General features: G+C 39.8%; 1 protein-coding gene across 1 annotated transcript; it reads right to left on the minus strand.

The window, feature by feature from the left end:
* Nucleotides 1-12,571: 12,571 nt before the first annotated feature.
* Nucleotides 12,572-13,702, minus strand: LOC130729959 (uncharacterized). The gene has a single exon (XM_057581816.1). The coding sequence runs from the start codon at nt 13,700-13,702 to the stop codon at nt 12,572-12,574; it is 1,131 nt and encodes a 376-aa protein (XP_057437799.1).
* Nucleotides 13,703-13,980: the final 278 nt, after the last annotated feature.

Consider the following 13,980-nt stretch of genomic DNA (forward strand, 5'->3'; position numbering starts at 1 on the left):
TGCATTGGTGGATGGATAAGGATGGATAGATATTTTTGAGAAGATATTTTGGTAAAGATATTTTGTAAAGATATTTTGTAGAGATTAGATAAGGATGAGTAGATATTTATCAAGGATCGGATAAGGTTGAATAGATATTTATCATAAATTGGATAAGAACGAATAGATATTTATCAAAGATTGGATAAGAACGAATAGATATTTATCAAAGATTGGATAAGAACGAATAGATATTTATCAAAGATTGGATAAGAATGAATAGATATTTATCAAATACTGGATAAGAACGAATAGATATTTTAGGGAGATATTTTGAGAAGATATTTTGTAAACCGGTACAGATTAGTTTAGATACCGGAGGATTTAACTCATAGAGTTAAAATAAAAATATAAGAATGATTCATATTTTTCCGGCTTCATTCTCCGTGAGTTCTAAGATAGGTTTTGGCGACAGAATTCCAAAACTCAACAGAGGTTTCCTTGTATTTTAGGTGACTAACGCAAAGTCGGTGTAAAACTATTTTACCCGATAAGTTACTTTTTGCAGTGGATGTCGGATGAGAAAACTTCCTTCTGAAGAAAGATTAGAAATAACGAGAGAAATAGGCGATCGCGGGTGGAATCTTCATTTGAAGCTCCGAATAGAAAAAGTCTTCATCGTCCGTCGATTTTAGGGTTTTTGAACTATCAGGGATTCCGTTTCGGCAAACTTCCGAGAATTGGAATTTGACGTTCGTACGTTCCAGGGTTTCGCATCGAAATACTTGTTTATAGACGAATAAGAGAAATTCTAACATTTCTCTGAAGATTTTTGGAATTAGTTTCCATCGCGTCCTAAAGTATAAATTAACTATTCACTAATACCTTTGACCTAGGATTAGGCGTAGGTTAATCGTGCAATAACTCCTATCGGTTTTTCGATAAATTCCTGGACTTTTCCTGAACCTTTTTCCTTCACAAATTTATCTTAATCAAATAAACTCTTTTATTTTATTCACTTATCCAAAGCTTTAAAACTTGGGCCTTACATTTTTCTTCCTCTTTGTATTGGTTTGAAATACCCCTTATACTTCTTTTCAATATATTTCTTGGCTTATCAAAAAAAAAAGTTGATACTAATAGTTCATAATTTGCGTTGGCCCCACGGGAGATGCTCATTTATCAACTTTAGTTTGTCCTAGCCGATGCAAATAATGATTTATTTGACAACACTAATTTAGATTATGAGCTGGACTTTTTTGGTCGTTGCTTGAAGGTCTCTAAGTTGGTAGGTGTAGGGCTTATAGAGCAGTAGTCACACATTGTATTGATATACAATTTGTTATAGGTCAAGAAATTCCAAAGACACTCGTCGCAATTAGATTCGTTGAAGATTCAGATAACATCGTGTATACCTTGCATCCTCATATTCGGTGGTGATGTGTGGCCTTGTTTGGCTTTGCTAGTGTGGCGGAGTTACGTGATCAAAGCGGGGAGTGTACGTGTAGAAGACACTATGACAGTCAAGTCAGTGAGAGAGTAGTGAGAGGATCCCAAAATCAAAGAATAACTTGTAGAATTGCATAATGAGAAAATAGTTATGTAAATGAACGACTACACCTATACTTATATGCTTAGATTATGCCATCGTTGTCTTTTCGAGTCTATAGGAAGCTTCTTTGAATGCAAGGTGGCTATTGGCCACTTGCTTACTCTCTATTTATTGGGTTGTCATGAGACCAATGGCCTTAATTGGGACGAGTTGTTCCTCGGCTAAGTCATCTAATATGCTCTTATGGTTCTCACTAAGGTGTAAGTCCTTTGAGCCGATGGATATAATATTGGGTCTTTTAGTCTTTTGGGTCGGATGGAAAAACTTTGGGTCATACCTTTTTAAACGACTTTGGTTTTAGTCCCTATTTCATATTTTAATGTTAACTGAGAATACGGCTAACACAAGGTCGTTCGCCATTGCTACGTGTGTAATCTTATATGATATACATTGCTGCCATTACATGTATGTTTTTTTTATGAAAGAAACTGATTCAATGAGGCATAGAAGCTAATACATCGGCATCAACGAAAGGTGTAATTCAGGTTCCCTCTGATACGATTGTCCTGCACGATGCTGGGACAAGAGGTTCGATAACCGCAAAACTTAAGAACAGAAACAATAACACACAGTAATTGTTAACCCAGTTCAGTGAAAAACTTTCACCTACGTCTGGAGGGTTTGCACCCAAAGAAAGGAAATCCACTATCTCAAGATTCAGGAATTACAGACACTCATGAACAACTCAGTTCATAGTTCACTTCCTAATCTACCCAGTGTCTCAACCTAAGTATGAGAGCCCCTCTTGATATGTAAATAAGTAACACAAGAAAGGGGGGGTTTGAATTGTGTTCTTAAAAATTACTTGTTAAAACTTTAGTTTATGAAAAGAAGATAAGTTCTTAAGAAAATTGTTCTGGTGACTTTTCAAAAACTGTTTAGTGCAGCGGAAGTAAGTAAATAAAGCAGAACGATCAGCACACAGGAATTTATACTAGTTCACCCTAAACGATTGGGCTACGTCCAGTACTTGGCCACCACCAAGATTTTCACTAGCAAGTATCAAGGACTTCTCCAATACAAGTATTAGACAGGACTTCTCCAAGTATTATCACGGACTTCTCCAAGTATTGTACAGGACTCCTCCTAGTATTATCACGGACTTCTCCAAGTATTGTACAGGACTCCTCCTACAATCAACAAGATTGTTTGGCTCTACAAGAAATCTCTTCTCAAAAGAGTTGGTGTAGACAATTTATGGCACTAGAACTCTCAAGTGTTTTGGGTTCTGAAAGGACGTTGGAACACACAAGAGTTCGGAATCTAAGAGAGAAGTAAGAGAAGAGGTTTGACTCTTTTAAGGTTTGGTATTCTCTCTTGATTTAGCAGAGGTATGAGATCGGATTTGACTCTTAGGAAATCTGCTGTGAGCTTTTAATGCTTTGAAGAATGTTTTGAGTAACTGCTCTGAGTTCTTTCTTTTCTTGCAATAAATTTTTCTCTTCTTCTTTTTTTTTCAATCTTCAGATATGTCCTTTATATATGATCTTGCTAGTTGTGTAGCCGTTGAGACACAAAATCTGGCCATTGTTTGTAGCCGTTGTGAGTGTCATCTAACCATTGATTCAAATCTCCGGTTGGTAGCTTCATTAAATGCATGCTGCTGTTCAAAGCTATCCTTTAGCCAAAAAGGTGTACTTTGTCAGCTAGTAGGTGGTGATAGCTTTGGGCTACTTTGCAGAAGAGAGACATTTTGGAAAAGTGATGTTGACGTGTTGTCCTTTTTCCTCTTCATTGGTCATCGAGACTTCTCTCTTCAAAGGTAAATCAGTTTGCACGTGACCAGATTAGTTTCCTTCTGACTAAAGCATGGGGCAAATAGTTGAGATACAATTTTGACTTTCCCGCTCAAAGGCTTCTTCTGAAATTATGAGGTATGACGTGGCATGAAACGATACAGAATAAGTGTCTTCCTTGTTTACTGGACGATGCAGTCATATCTTGCGTAAACTTCTTTTTCCTTATAAGGCTTAGACATATTCGTTGAAGCATGCGACCTTATAATATATATTTCCTGAAAAATGTCATTAACATCTGGAATTAGATTTTAGTAGAGAAAAGTATTTATAAAAATTGTTAGGATCAAAATAAGATTGAAACACGTTGTAACACGTTTGAACTTAACACCTCTCACTTTCTCTCAATCACTGCCACAGTGATTGGTGAACACAATGAACAATCTGAGTTTGAATGCAATCAAACAACACAGAACCCTTCCTTGCTTTATAGAATCAGTGAGCAAAGAGGATTCACAATTAACAAAGGACAAAGCACAATAACAAATCCTAAAACACTTGATCTCTCTCTATCAGCTTCTGTCGTCTTCATGTTTTAGGTCTTCATCCTTTTATAGACTTCAGCAGCGGTAGCATGGGCTTCAGAGTCGGCACGGGCTGAAGAAATAGATTGCAGTAACAACAATTCAAAACGCAATCTTGATAGATTCGGTTTCTTATTGCACAAGTAAAGATAGAAACCAATCTTTTAACAAAGATTGTTTCAACAAATAACAACCCAACAAATAAAACCCTTCTGGAATAGCTACTTGCTCCTCAAGTAACTCAAAAACATATCTTCAGTAAATCTTCAGAGGGCCCACAACATAAACACAAACTGAGGACTGATTCCCTAGCTTCACGAAATCAGATGCCACGGCATCTGCTTCGACAATCGGTTGTTTTGACAAAATGCATGACAACATGTTCCAACAATCTCCCCCTTTGTCAAATTTTGTCTAAAACAACACACAACCAGAGAGGATAAAAACTAGAGAATCAATTCTCCCCCTTAAACATTGCTCCCCCTCACATGATGCATCCATACCAACAACTTAGCATAGTTGGAACAAAGCACTTAGCAGCAAAAATGCACACAACCAGAAGTACAAACAGGCCTTAGCACATAATGACACCAAAATAGATCAGCTTGAACATCAGCGTATCAGAAATACTACAATCAGAAGCTAGCAGCACATAAGCTATCCTCATAAAGCTAAGCTAATCTAGCCACATAAAACCAGAAGATGCAACTTGAAACAAACAAGGCCATGTCTTGAACTTGTCTTCATAACAAAGCTAACACTAGCAAAACACACATAATCTTCACAGAAGCAAAGCAACCTCACAATAGTGACATAGGTCTTCACAGCAGTCGTACAAAACATCTCAAACCATAGCAGATAGTTACTTCAAACTTCAAACTACTACTCCCCCTTTTTAGCCCAAATTTGCAAAGGGTGCACAAATACATCCAAAAACAAAAGAAAATTGCAAAAGATCATAACAATCTAGTCTTCAGAACTAGACTCCTCTCCGGATCCTTCTGCACTCTCCTCTTTACTCTCATCAGATCCTTCCTCCTCTTCATTGCTCACATCCTGAGCAGTTGTAGCAGTAGTACTTTGCTCACCACCTTGGCGTTCTTCTTTTTGCAGCTTAAGTATCTGAGGATGCTGCTTTAGAATGATCTCAGTAAGAAGTGAAGGAAATGAAACAGGCAGCTTCACAGCACAAGTATCAGCATGCTTCAATGTCTGCTCAAACACAAAAGTTCCAAAGTCAAAAGCAATAGGCTTGCCAATCCTATAGATCAATTTGGAAAGCGTTGCAGAAACACCAGAGGTATGCTGAGTAGGAACCCAATTCACAGCACCAATCCTGTTAAGGATAGCATACTTCACACTGAGATTTCCAGTAGACAACAACTTCTTGCTAGGCCACTTCTTCACATAACCAGCAGTAAGTTCCTTGGCCACATCATCCATGGACACTTCTTCATCAACAAATTCAATAGCACTTCTGCCAAGTGCTTGATTGATCACAGCAGGTGAGAACACAACACACTCAGCCCTCACATAGACTTTCCTGAATTCTGCACTATCAGGAAGTCCAACATCAACAGAGAGATTCACCAAGAACTCTCTCACAAGCTTCTCATAGCACTTTCCAACATTCTGAATAGTCTTCATCAGACCTGCTTTCTCAATTAGTAAAATAACATCTCTGCATTCAAGAACATCAGAGCCAACTTCCCTTTCCTTGGCCATTCTCCTCTTGCAAACAAACTTCCACTTCTGAACATTCTCTTCTAAGTGAAAAGACACTCTATCAATAGGGACAGCAGGAACATTCTGAGGAATATGCTTACCAGAAAACTTCTTTTTCTCAGAAGATCGAATATCCTGGACATCGACTTCAACATCTGACTCAGAGTCTTCAACTTCAACTGGAATCTTCCTCTTCTTCTTCTCATTTGGAGTCTTGTCTTCCTTTTGCTTTCCCTTACTCTTCACACTGGCCTGTCGTGACTTGTAGGTTATAGGTGAAGACTTGGATTTCTTTGATGGAGTAGGAGTGACTTCAGGAGAATAAACCCTTCTTTTTTTTCTTCATCCTCGCAGCAACACTATCAGCAAAGGACTCAGTTAGAGGAACATCATCAGAATCATCATCAGAGATGTTCTGAACAGAGGCTGGAGCCTGGATTGGCTCTTCAGAATTGATACCCTCAGAGTTACCATTCTTTGGATCAGCATCCTTCGAAGAGGATGAAACAGAGATATCAGGCTGGGTAGCATCGCCTGAATCTTCATGAGAAGTGGAATCCTTTCCAGGATTTTCTTGAGCAGAACTTTCCTTAGACCCAGATGTCTCAACATCAGGGGGCGATTTCACAGGAGAATCTTCATCATTGATTTTCTCTTCATCAGTAACTTCTTCAAGGATAGGAACATTTCTGGGTTTGTTGTTCTTGACCTGTGATTTGTAGACCTTACACGTTGGGTTTCTTGATCTCATCTTCTTGGGAGCTTTCTTGGACACAGAAGATGGTTGAGAAGAATCACTCTTCAAACCTATACACTTAACTCCTTTAGCAGTTCTTTCAATCTTGGCCTTGACAGATTCCTTCTTTCTTGAACTTTGAGACATGATGAATCGAGAGCAAACACAAACAGAGCACAGATCAACGAAACAGAATTGCAAATGAGAGATGATAAGTCTTGAAGAAGATAGATGCACAAGCGGTTGAGATAACACAATTTGTCCGTTGGAGGTAGTTATAGGATAAGTGAACCATGAAGTAACGTTCTCTCTGCTGATGTCACAACGGCAGTTAATGATGACCAAGAAGAAACTAGCCGTTAACACACTGGGGCACGCTAATTGCTACGCATCAGAAAGACAAATCCCTAGACTTCCTCTAAATTTTTCAAAAGTGATTGCATCAAGGGGTTTTGTGAAAATATCAGCCAATTGCTTGTCAGTTGTAACATGATCCAAATTAACAACTTTATCCTCCACCAAGTCTCTAATAAAATGATGTCTAATGTCAATATGCTTGGTCCTGCTATGTTGTATGGGATTCTTAGAAATATTAATTGCACTGAGATTGTCGCAGTACAATGTCATGACATCCTGTTCAACATCACACTCCTTCAGCATTTGCTTCATCCACATGAGTTGTGTACAACTACTTCCTGCTGCAATATATTCTGTTTCAGCTGTAGACAATGAGTTGCTTTAGGAGCTGCTTGATATCTAGCACAAACTCCGACAGCAAATGTGATGTCTGGTCTGCTAGCAGTGAGATAGAACAAGCTTCCAATCATACTTCTATAGAGACTTTGATCAACATCTTCCCCCTGCTCATCCTTGGAAAGTTTGATGTGTGTAGCAGCAGGAGTTCTCTTGTGACCAGCCTTTTCAAGGCCAAACTTCTTGACTAACCCTTTAGCATACTTACTCTGTGATATGAACATAGAATCCTCCATTTGTTTCACTTGTAGTCCTAGAAAATAATTCAATTCACCAACTAGGCTCATCTCAAATTCAGATTTCATTTGTCGGACGAAATGCTCCACCATTGAGTTTGACATTCCTCCAAATACAATGTCATCCACATAAATCTGTGCTATCATGAGCTTACCTTTGTCATTCTTCACAAACAGAGTTTTATCAATTCCACCCTTACTGTAACCATTGCTTACAAGGAATTCAGTTAACCTTTCATACCAAGCCCTAGGTGCTTGCTTCAAGCCATACAAGGCCTTCCTCAACTTGTACACATGATCTGGATGATGTGGATCTGTAAATCCTTTAGGTTGTTCAACATAAACTTCTTCACTCAAATAGCCATTCAGAAAAGCATTCTTCACATCCATCTGATAGAGTCTGAACTTCAAGAGACAAGCAACACCTAACAAGAGTCTTATAGATTCCAGTCTAGCTACTGGAGCAAAGGTTTCATCAAAATCAACTCCTTCTATCTGAGTATATCCTTGAGCAACTAGCCTTGCTTTATTCCTTGTGACTGTTCCCGTTTCATCTGATTTGTTCTTGAAGATCCACTTAGTGCCAATGATGTTTACTTCTTCAGGTCTAGGCACGAACTCCCACACTTCATTTCTCCTGAACTGCTCTAGCTCCTCTTGCATAGCATTTATCCAGTATTCATCAGTGAGAGCTTCATTGACATTCTTGGGTTCTATCTTGGAGATGAAACAACTGTGAGCAATTATACTTCTGGATCTGGTAGTCACCCCTTCTTGAAGATTACCAATAATGTTTTCTTGAGGATGATTCTTCTGAACCCTGATTGATGGAGCTTTGTTTGATGTGATATCTTTGTCTTCCTTTTCATCAGCACTTGTTTCTGACTCATTGTCGAGGGCGGTTGCTAGAGCATCGGCTGGAACATCAGCACCATCATCATCTTCATTCAAAACTGCTTCTTCCTTCTTGCTTGGTTCATCATCCACAGTCACATTCACAGATTCCATCATGGTCCTTGTGCGAGATTTAAAAACTCTATAAGCTTTGCTGTTCATAGAATACCCCATGAAAATTCCTTCATCACTTCTAGGATCAAGCTTCCTCTTAGGATCACGATCTGCAAGGATATAACATTTACTTCCAAATATGTGAAAGTATTTTACAGACGGCTTTCTACCTTTCCATAGCTCATACTGTGTAGAGGATGTCCCTGCCCTGTTGGTGACTCTGTTATGTATGTAACAGGCAGTACTCATAGCTTCAGCCCAGAACTGGTGTGGAATCTTCTTAGCATGTAACATTACTCTAGCTGATTCCTGGAGAGTTCTATTTTTCCTTTCAACAATTCCATTCTGTTGTGGAGTGATGGGGGCAGAAAATTCATGGCTAATACCTTCTGTTCCACAGAACTCCAAGAATTTTGAATTCTCAAACTCCCTTCCATGATCACTTCTGATTCTAACAATCACACAGTCCTTCTCATTCTGAAGTCTCATACATAGATTCTTGAATATTTCAAAAGTCTCTGATTTTTCTCTCATAAATTCAACCCATGTATACCTTGAAAAATCATCTACACAGACAAACACATACGTTTTTCCTCCCAAGCTTTCAACCTGCATGGGACCCATGAGATCCATATGAAGCAATTCCAGAACCTTTGTCGTGGTCTGATGCTGGAGCATCTTGTGTGGCACCTTGGTTTGCTTACCAATCTGACATTCTCCACATAGCTTTCCTTCTCCCAAGCTCAAATTGGGCAATCCCCTTATTGCTTCATCTGCAATAATCTTTTGCATGCTCCTGTAGTTGAGATGTCCTAGTCTTTGATGTCATACATTCACCTCATCTTCTTTAGTTAACAAACATCTGGAAACATGAGCTTTTTCTTCTGATGTCCACATATAACAGTTGTCTTTTGATCTGACTCCTCTCATCACAACTCTCTCATCATCAGTGGTTACAACACATTCTATCTTATTGAACTTCACATCATATCCTTGATCACACAGTTGACTTATGCTGATTGCTGTTAAACCATTTACAAGTAACACATTGTTCAAGTTAGGGGATTCTGTGCTAACAAGCTTTCCTACTCCCTTGATCTTTCCTTTAGCTCCATCTCCAAAAGTAACATAGTTGGTGGAGTGACTTCTGATGTCTTGCAAGAAGCTCTTGTTTCCTGTCATGTGCTTTGAGCAGCCACTATCAAAATACCAATCTTCCTTTGATGATGCTCTGAAAGACGTGTAGGCTACCTGACATCTGACTTCACCCTTGGGCTTCCATTGCTTCCTCATCTGAACAGGCTTTTTATCGTGCATCTGAGGATAACCATATAACCTGTAACAGTAGGGCTTTATATGACCATTCTTACCACAGTAGTGACACTTCCAAGGTACAGTTTTGTCAAGCTTAAGCTGGGGTTTCACATGCAGAGGTACATGTCGAGGCAATGAATCTGGCAACTGATAATTTCTGGGCTTCTTGAATTCAGTTTGTTTTGCAGCAGACACAAATTTCTTTGAACCTTTCTGATTTTCTTTGTTTGTTGTTCTATAGTCAAAGCCAATTCCCTTCAAACTCCCTCCTTGCTTGCTAGTTTCTTTCAGAATTTCATCAAGCATGTCAGAACCACTGTTCAACATTCTAACAGATTTGTGAGTAGCTTCAAGCTTTCTTGTCAGAGTTGCCACTTCCTCTTGAAGTCATGCATTAATCAACACTAGATTAGCCTTTTCCATAACATCAACATTATTAAACTTACTTTGCCATTCCTCCAGATCTTCCTTCAGCTTTGTGCTGAGCTCTTTCAGCCTTTCATTCTGAGAGACAAGTTGTTCTATCTCACTTTGCTTTTCTCTCACAAGTTTACATGCTTCTTCCCACTTGATGTGCAGCAGCTTGTAAGTCTCAGTCAGTTCCTCATCTGTAATGTCCTCATCACTTGTATCAGACTCATAGATGGTTCCAAAGAAAGCATTGACTTTGTTTGCAGATATCTCCTCCTCATCTTCAGTGTCTTCATCTGACCAAGTTACCATCATACCTTTCTTCTGCTTCTTTAGATAGGTGGCGCATTCAGACCTGATATGGCCATATCCTTCACATTCATGACACTGCACTCCTTTATTCTGACCAGATCTTTCTTCTTCTTTGGTCTTTCTCTGTGAATTAGAAAACTTGGGTTTGTTATCGAACTTCATGTCCTGAACATTAGGCCTGGTTCTTTTGTCAATCTTTCTCAATGCTCTGTTGAATTTTTTTGCTAGCATGGCCAGAGCCTCAGAAAGATTTTCACCCTCACAGTCTTCATCATCACCTTCATCAGTGTTCGACACAAAAGCAATACTCTTATTCTTCTTCTCAGATTTTCCACTCAGTTTCAACTCAAATGTCTGTAAAGAGCCAATAAGTTCATCAACCTTCATGTTCTCAATGTCTTGAGCCTCCTCAATTGCAGTGACTTTCATAGCAAACTTCTGAGGAAGAGATCTCAAGATCTTCCTTACAAGCTTCTCATCTGACATAGGTTCTCCCAAAGCAAATGAAGCATTAGACAAGTCACGGACACGCATGTGAAATTCTGAAATAGTCTTTTCTTCAGTCATCATCAAATTTTCAAATTGAGTAGTAAGCATCTGAAGCCTTGACATCCTTACTCGAGTAGTTCCTTCATGTGCAGTTTTCAGAATTTCCCAAGCATCCTTTTCCACAGTACACGTATTGATCAGCCTAAACATATTCTTGTCAACTCCATTAAAGATAGCATTTAGAGCCTTTGAATTTCCAAGAGCAGCTTCATCTTCAACACTGGTCCATTCTTCTTCAGGTTTTTCCACAACAGTAGTAGAGGTGCCTTCAACCTCAGCCTTAGTGGGGTGCTTCCAACCCTTGACAATAGCTTTCCAAGTCTTGTTGTCAATTGATTTGAGAAAGGCTGTCATGCGAACCTTCCAGTAGTCATAGTTAGTACCATCCAAAATGGGTGGCCTATTGACTGATCCTCTCTCCTTGTTATCCATGAGAACTTGAATAAAACTCCCTGGAGCTCACCCAACCAGAACAGGGTGCCTGCTCTGATGCCAATTGTAAATCAGGTTCCCTCTGATACGATTGTTCTGCACGATGCTGGGACAAGAGGTTCGACAACCGCAAAACTTATGAACAGAAACAATAACACACAGTAATTGTTAACCCAGTTCAGTGAAAAACTTTCACCTACGTCTGGAGGGTTTGCACCCAAAGAAAGGAAATCCACTATCTCAAGATTCAGGAATTACAGACACTCATGAACAACTCAATTCATAGTTCACTTCCTAATCGATCCAGTGTATTTCTACTTAGAATCTCAACCTAAGTATGAGAGCCCCTCTCACTTTCTCTCAATCACTGCCACAGTGATTGGTGAACACAATGAACAATCTGAGTTTGAATGCAATCAAACAACACAAAACCCTTCCTTGCTTTATAGAATCAGTGAGCAAAGAGGATTCACAATTAACAAAGGACAAAGCACAATAACAAATCCTAAAACACTCTATCTCTCTCTATCAGCTTCCGTCGTCTTCATGTTTTAGGTCTTCATCCTTTTATAGACTTCAGCAGCGGTAGCATGGGCTTCAGAGTCGACACGGGCTGAAGAAACAGATTGCAGTAACAGCAATTCAAAATGCAATCTTGATAGATTCGGTTTCTTATTGCACAAGTAAAGATAGAAACCAATCTTTTAACAAAGATTGTTTCAACAAATAACAACCCAACAAATAAAACCCTTCTGGAATAGCTACTTGCTCCTCAAGTAACTCAAAAACATATCTTCAATAAATCTTCAGAGGGCCCACAACAGAAACACAAACTGAGGACTGATGCCCTAGCTTCACGGAATCAGATGCCACGACATCTGCTTCGACAATCGGTTGTTTTGACAAAATGCATGCCAACATGTTCCAACAAAAGGGATCACCTCATTAGGCACCTCCTCAATTCAGATAACCCCCGGAAAATAAGAAGCATGCTTAGCAAGGTAATTCGCAACAAAGTTCCCAGAACAACGAACAAAAGAAACCGAAACAACAGTAAAATGTGAAACAAAATTACGACAATCCCCTAAAATAGAAAATAAATAAGAAACGCCATGTGTTGGACTCTTCCATGCTTGGAATAACTGAAGGCTATCCGTCTCAAAGCAAACATTCATGAAACCCAACTATGTCGCCATCTTCATGGACCACCTAAGACCTTGAGCCTTTACGAGCACCGCCGAAAGAGCGTAAGTTGGTTGGGATGCCGCTGCAGCCAGCACCTCCCCTCTTGAATTACGAGTAACCATACCAAAACTTGTCCCTCCCCCATCATGAAATGATGCATCAACATTCACCTTAATGGTGCCTTGTCGTGGACGAACCCAAGTATAAGCTAGAAGAGCTTGGACACGAGGAGGACCTACTGTCACTGCTGGTGGCTCCTCGGATAATCTGCCAAACCGCTGCAGCAAAGCTTCAATGGAGACCGGCCTGCCGTTGAAGATGCTTGCATTCCTTGCCTCCCATAGAGCATATAACCAAGTCTGAAACGCTGCAATCACGTCCTCCTCAGTTGTAGAAAGAACCGCACACACTAAATCATTGAAAGCAGCAAAAGCATCTACTCTCAAGGCTAGCGGCGATGCAAACCAAAGTAGCTGGACCGCAGCCCAATGCAGCAAAACGTGGTCCACCGTCTCTGCTTTCATTCCATAAAATGGGCACAAAACATCCACCTTAACCCCTCGAACACGCAGGCTGTAACAGACAGGCAGAATGTCATTGATTGCTCTCCAAGATAAGTCTTTGCAGCGGGGCAATGCCTTGGATTTCCAGAAATTTTTCCACAACTTTGGGTGCAAACTAGGGCCACGTGAGGATGAGGATTGGCCTTGTTGGTTCACAACTTGAACAAAGTGATAACCAGATTTGCTGGTATAGTTCCCATGTGTATTGGAAGGCCAAAATAGAGAATCCTCTATTGGAAAAATAAGCACAGGGACAACAAGAATACGTTGAGCAGTAGCTGGAGCAAACACCATTTCAATAAGGTCTTGTTTCGAACCTCCTTGAGGGTAGTGCAATAAACCAGAAACTTTGCTAATCCTCCATTCTTCCACTAAATCATCACGAAATAATAATGGTGCTCCACCCGGAAGCCAATCATCTTTCCAAATGTGAATACTTTTGCCATCGCCAACTCGCATAATGCTTGTCCATGCATAACTTGGTCTAAAACCTCGTTTTGCATCCCAAATACCGCTTCTTGGAAAATAGACAGCTTTAAACACCTGAGCAAAAAGTGAATCTGGCATTGATTAAATTCTCCACTAATTTTTGGCCACTAGAGACAAATTAAACGTCTTGAAGTCACGGAAACCAAGACCCCCATCACACTTGTGCCTGCAAAAATTGCTCCACTTTGTCCAATGAAGACCTTTACGGGAAGCATCACCTCCCCAAAAGAAACGAGTTATCATCCCATCAATCTATGCACATAATTTATCAGGCAGAAAACATGACATAACATAAGATGGAATCGCCTGAGCTACGGATTTGATCAGAACCTCTCGTCTGGCACGGGAGAGGAACC

The sequence above is a fragment of the Lotus japonicus genome, chromosome 1 (genome assembly GCF_012489685.1).
Source record: "Lotus japonicus ecotype B-129 chromosome 1, LjGifu_v1.2".
Classification (NCBI taxonomy): domain Eukaryota; kingdom Viridiplantae; phylum Streptophyta; class Magnoliopsida; order Fabales; family Fabaceae; genus Lotus; species Lotus japonicus.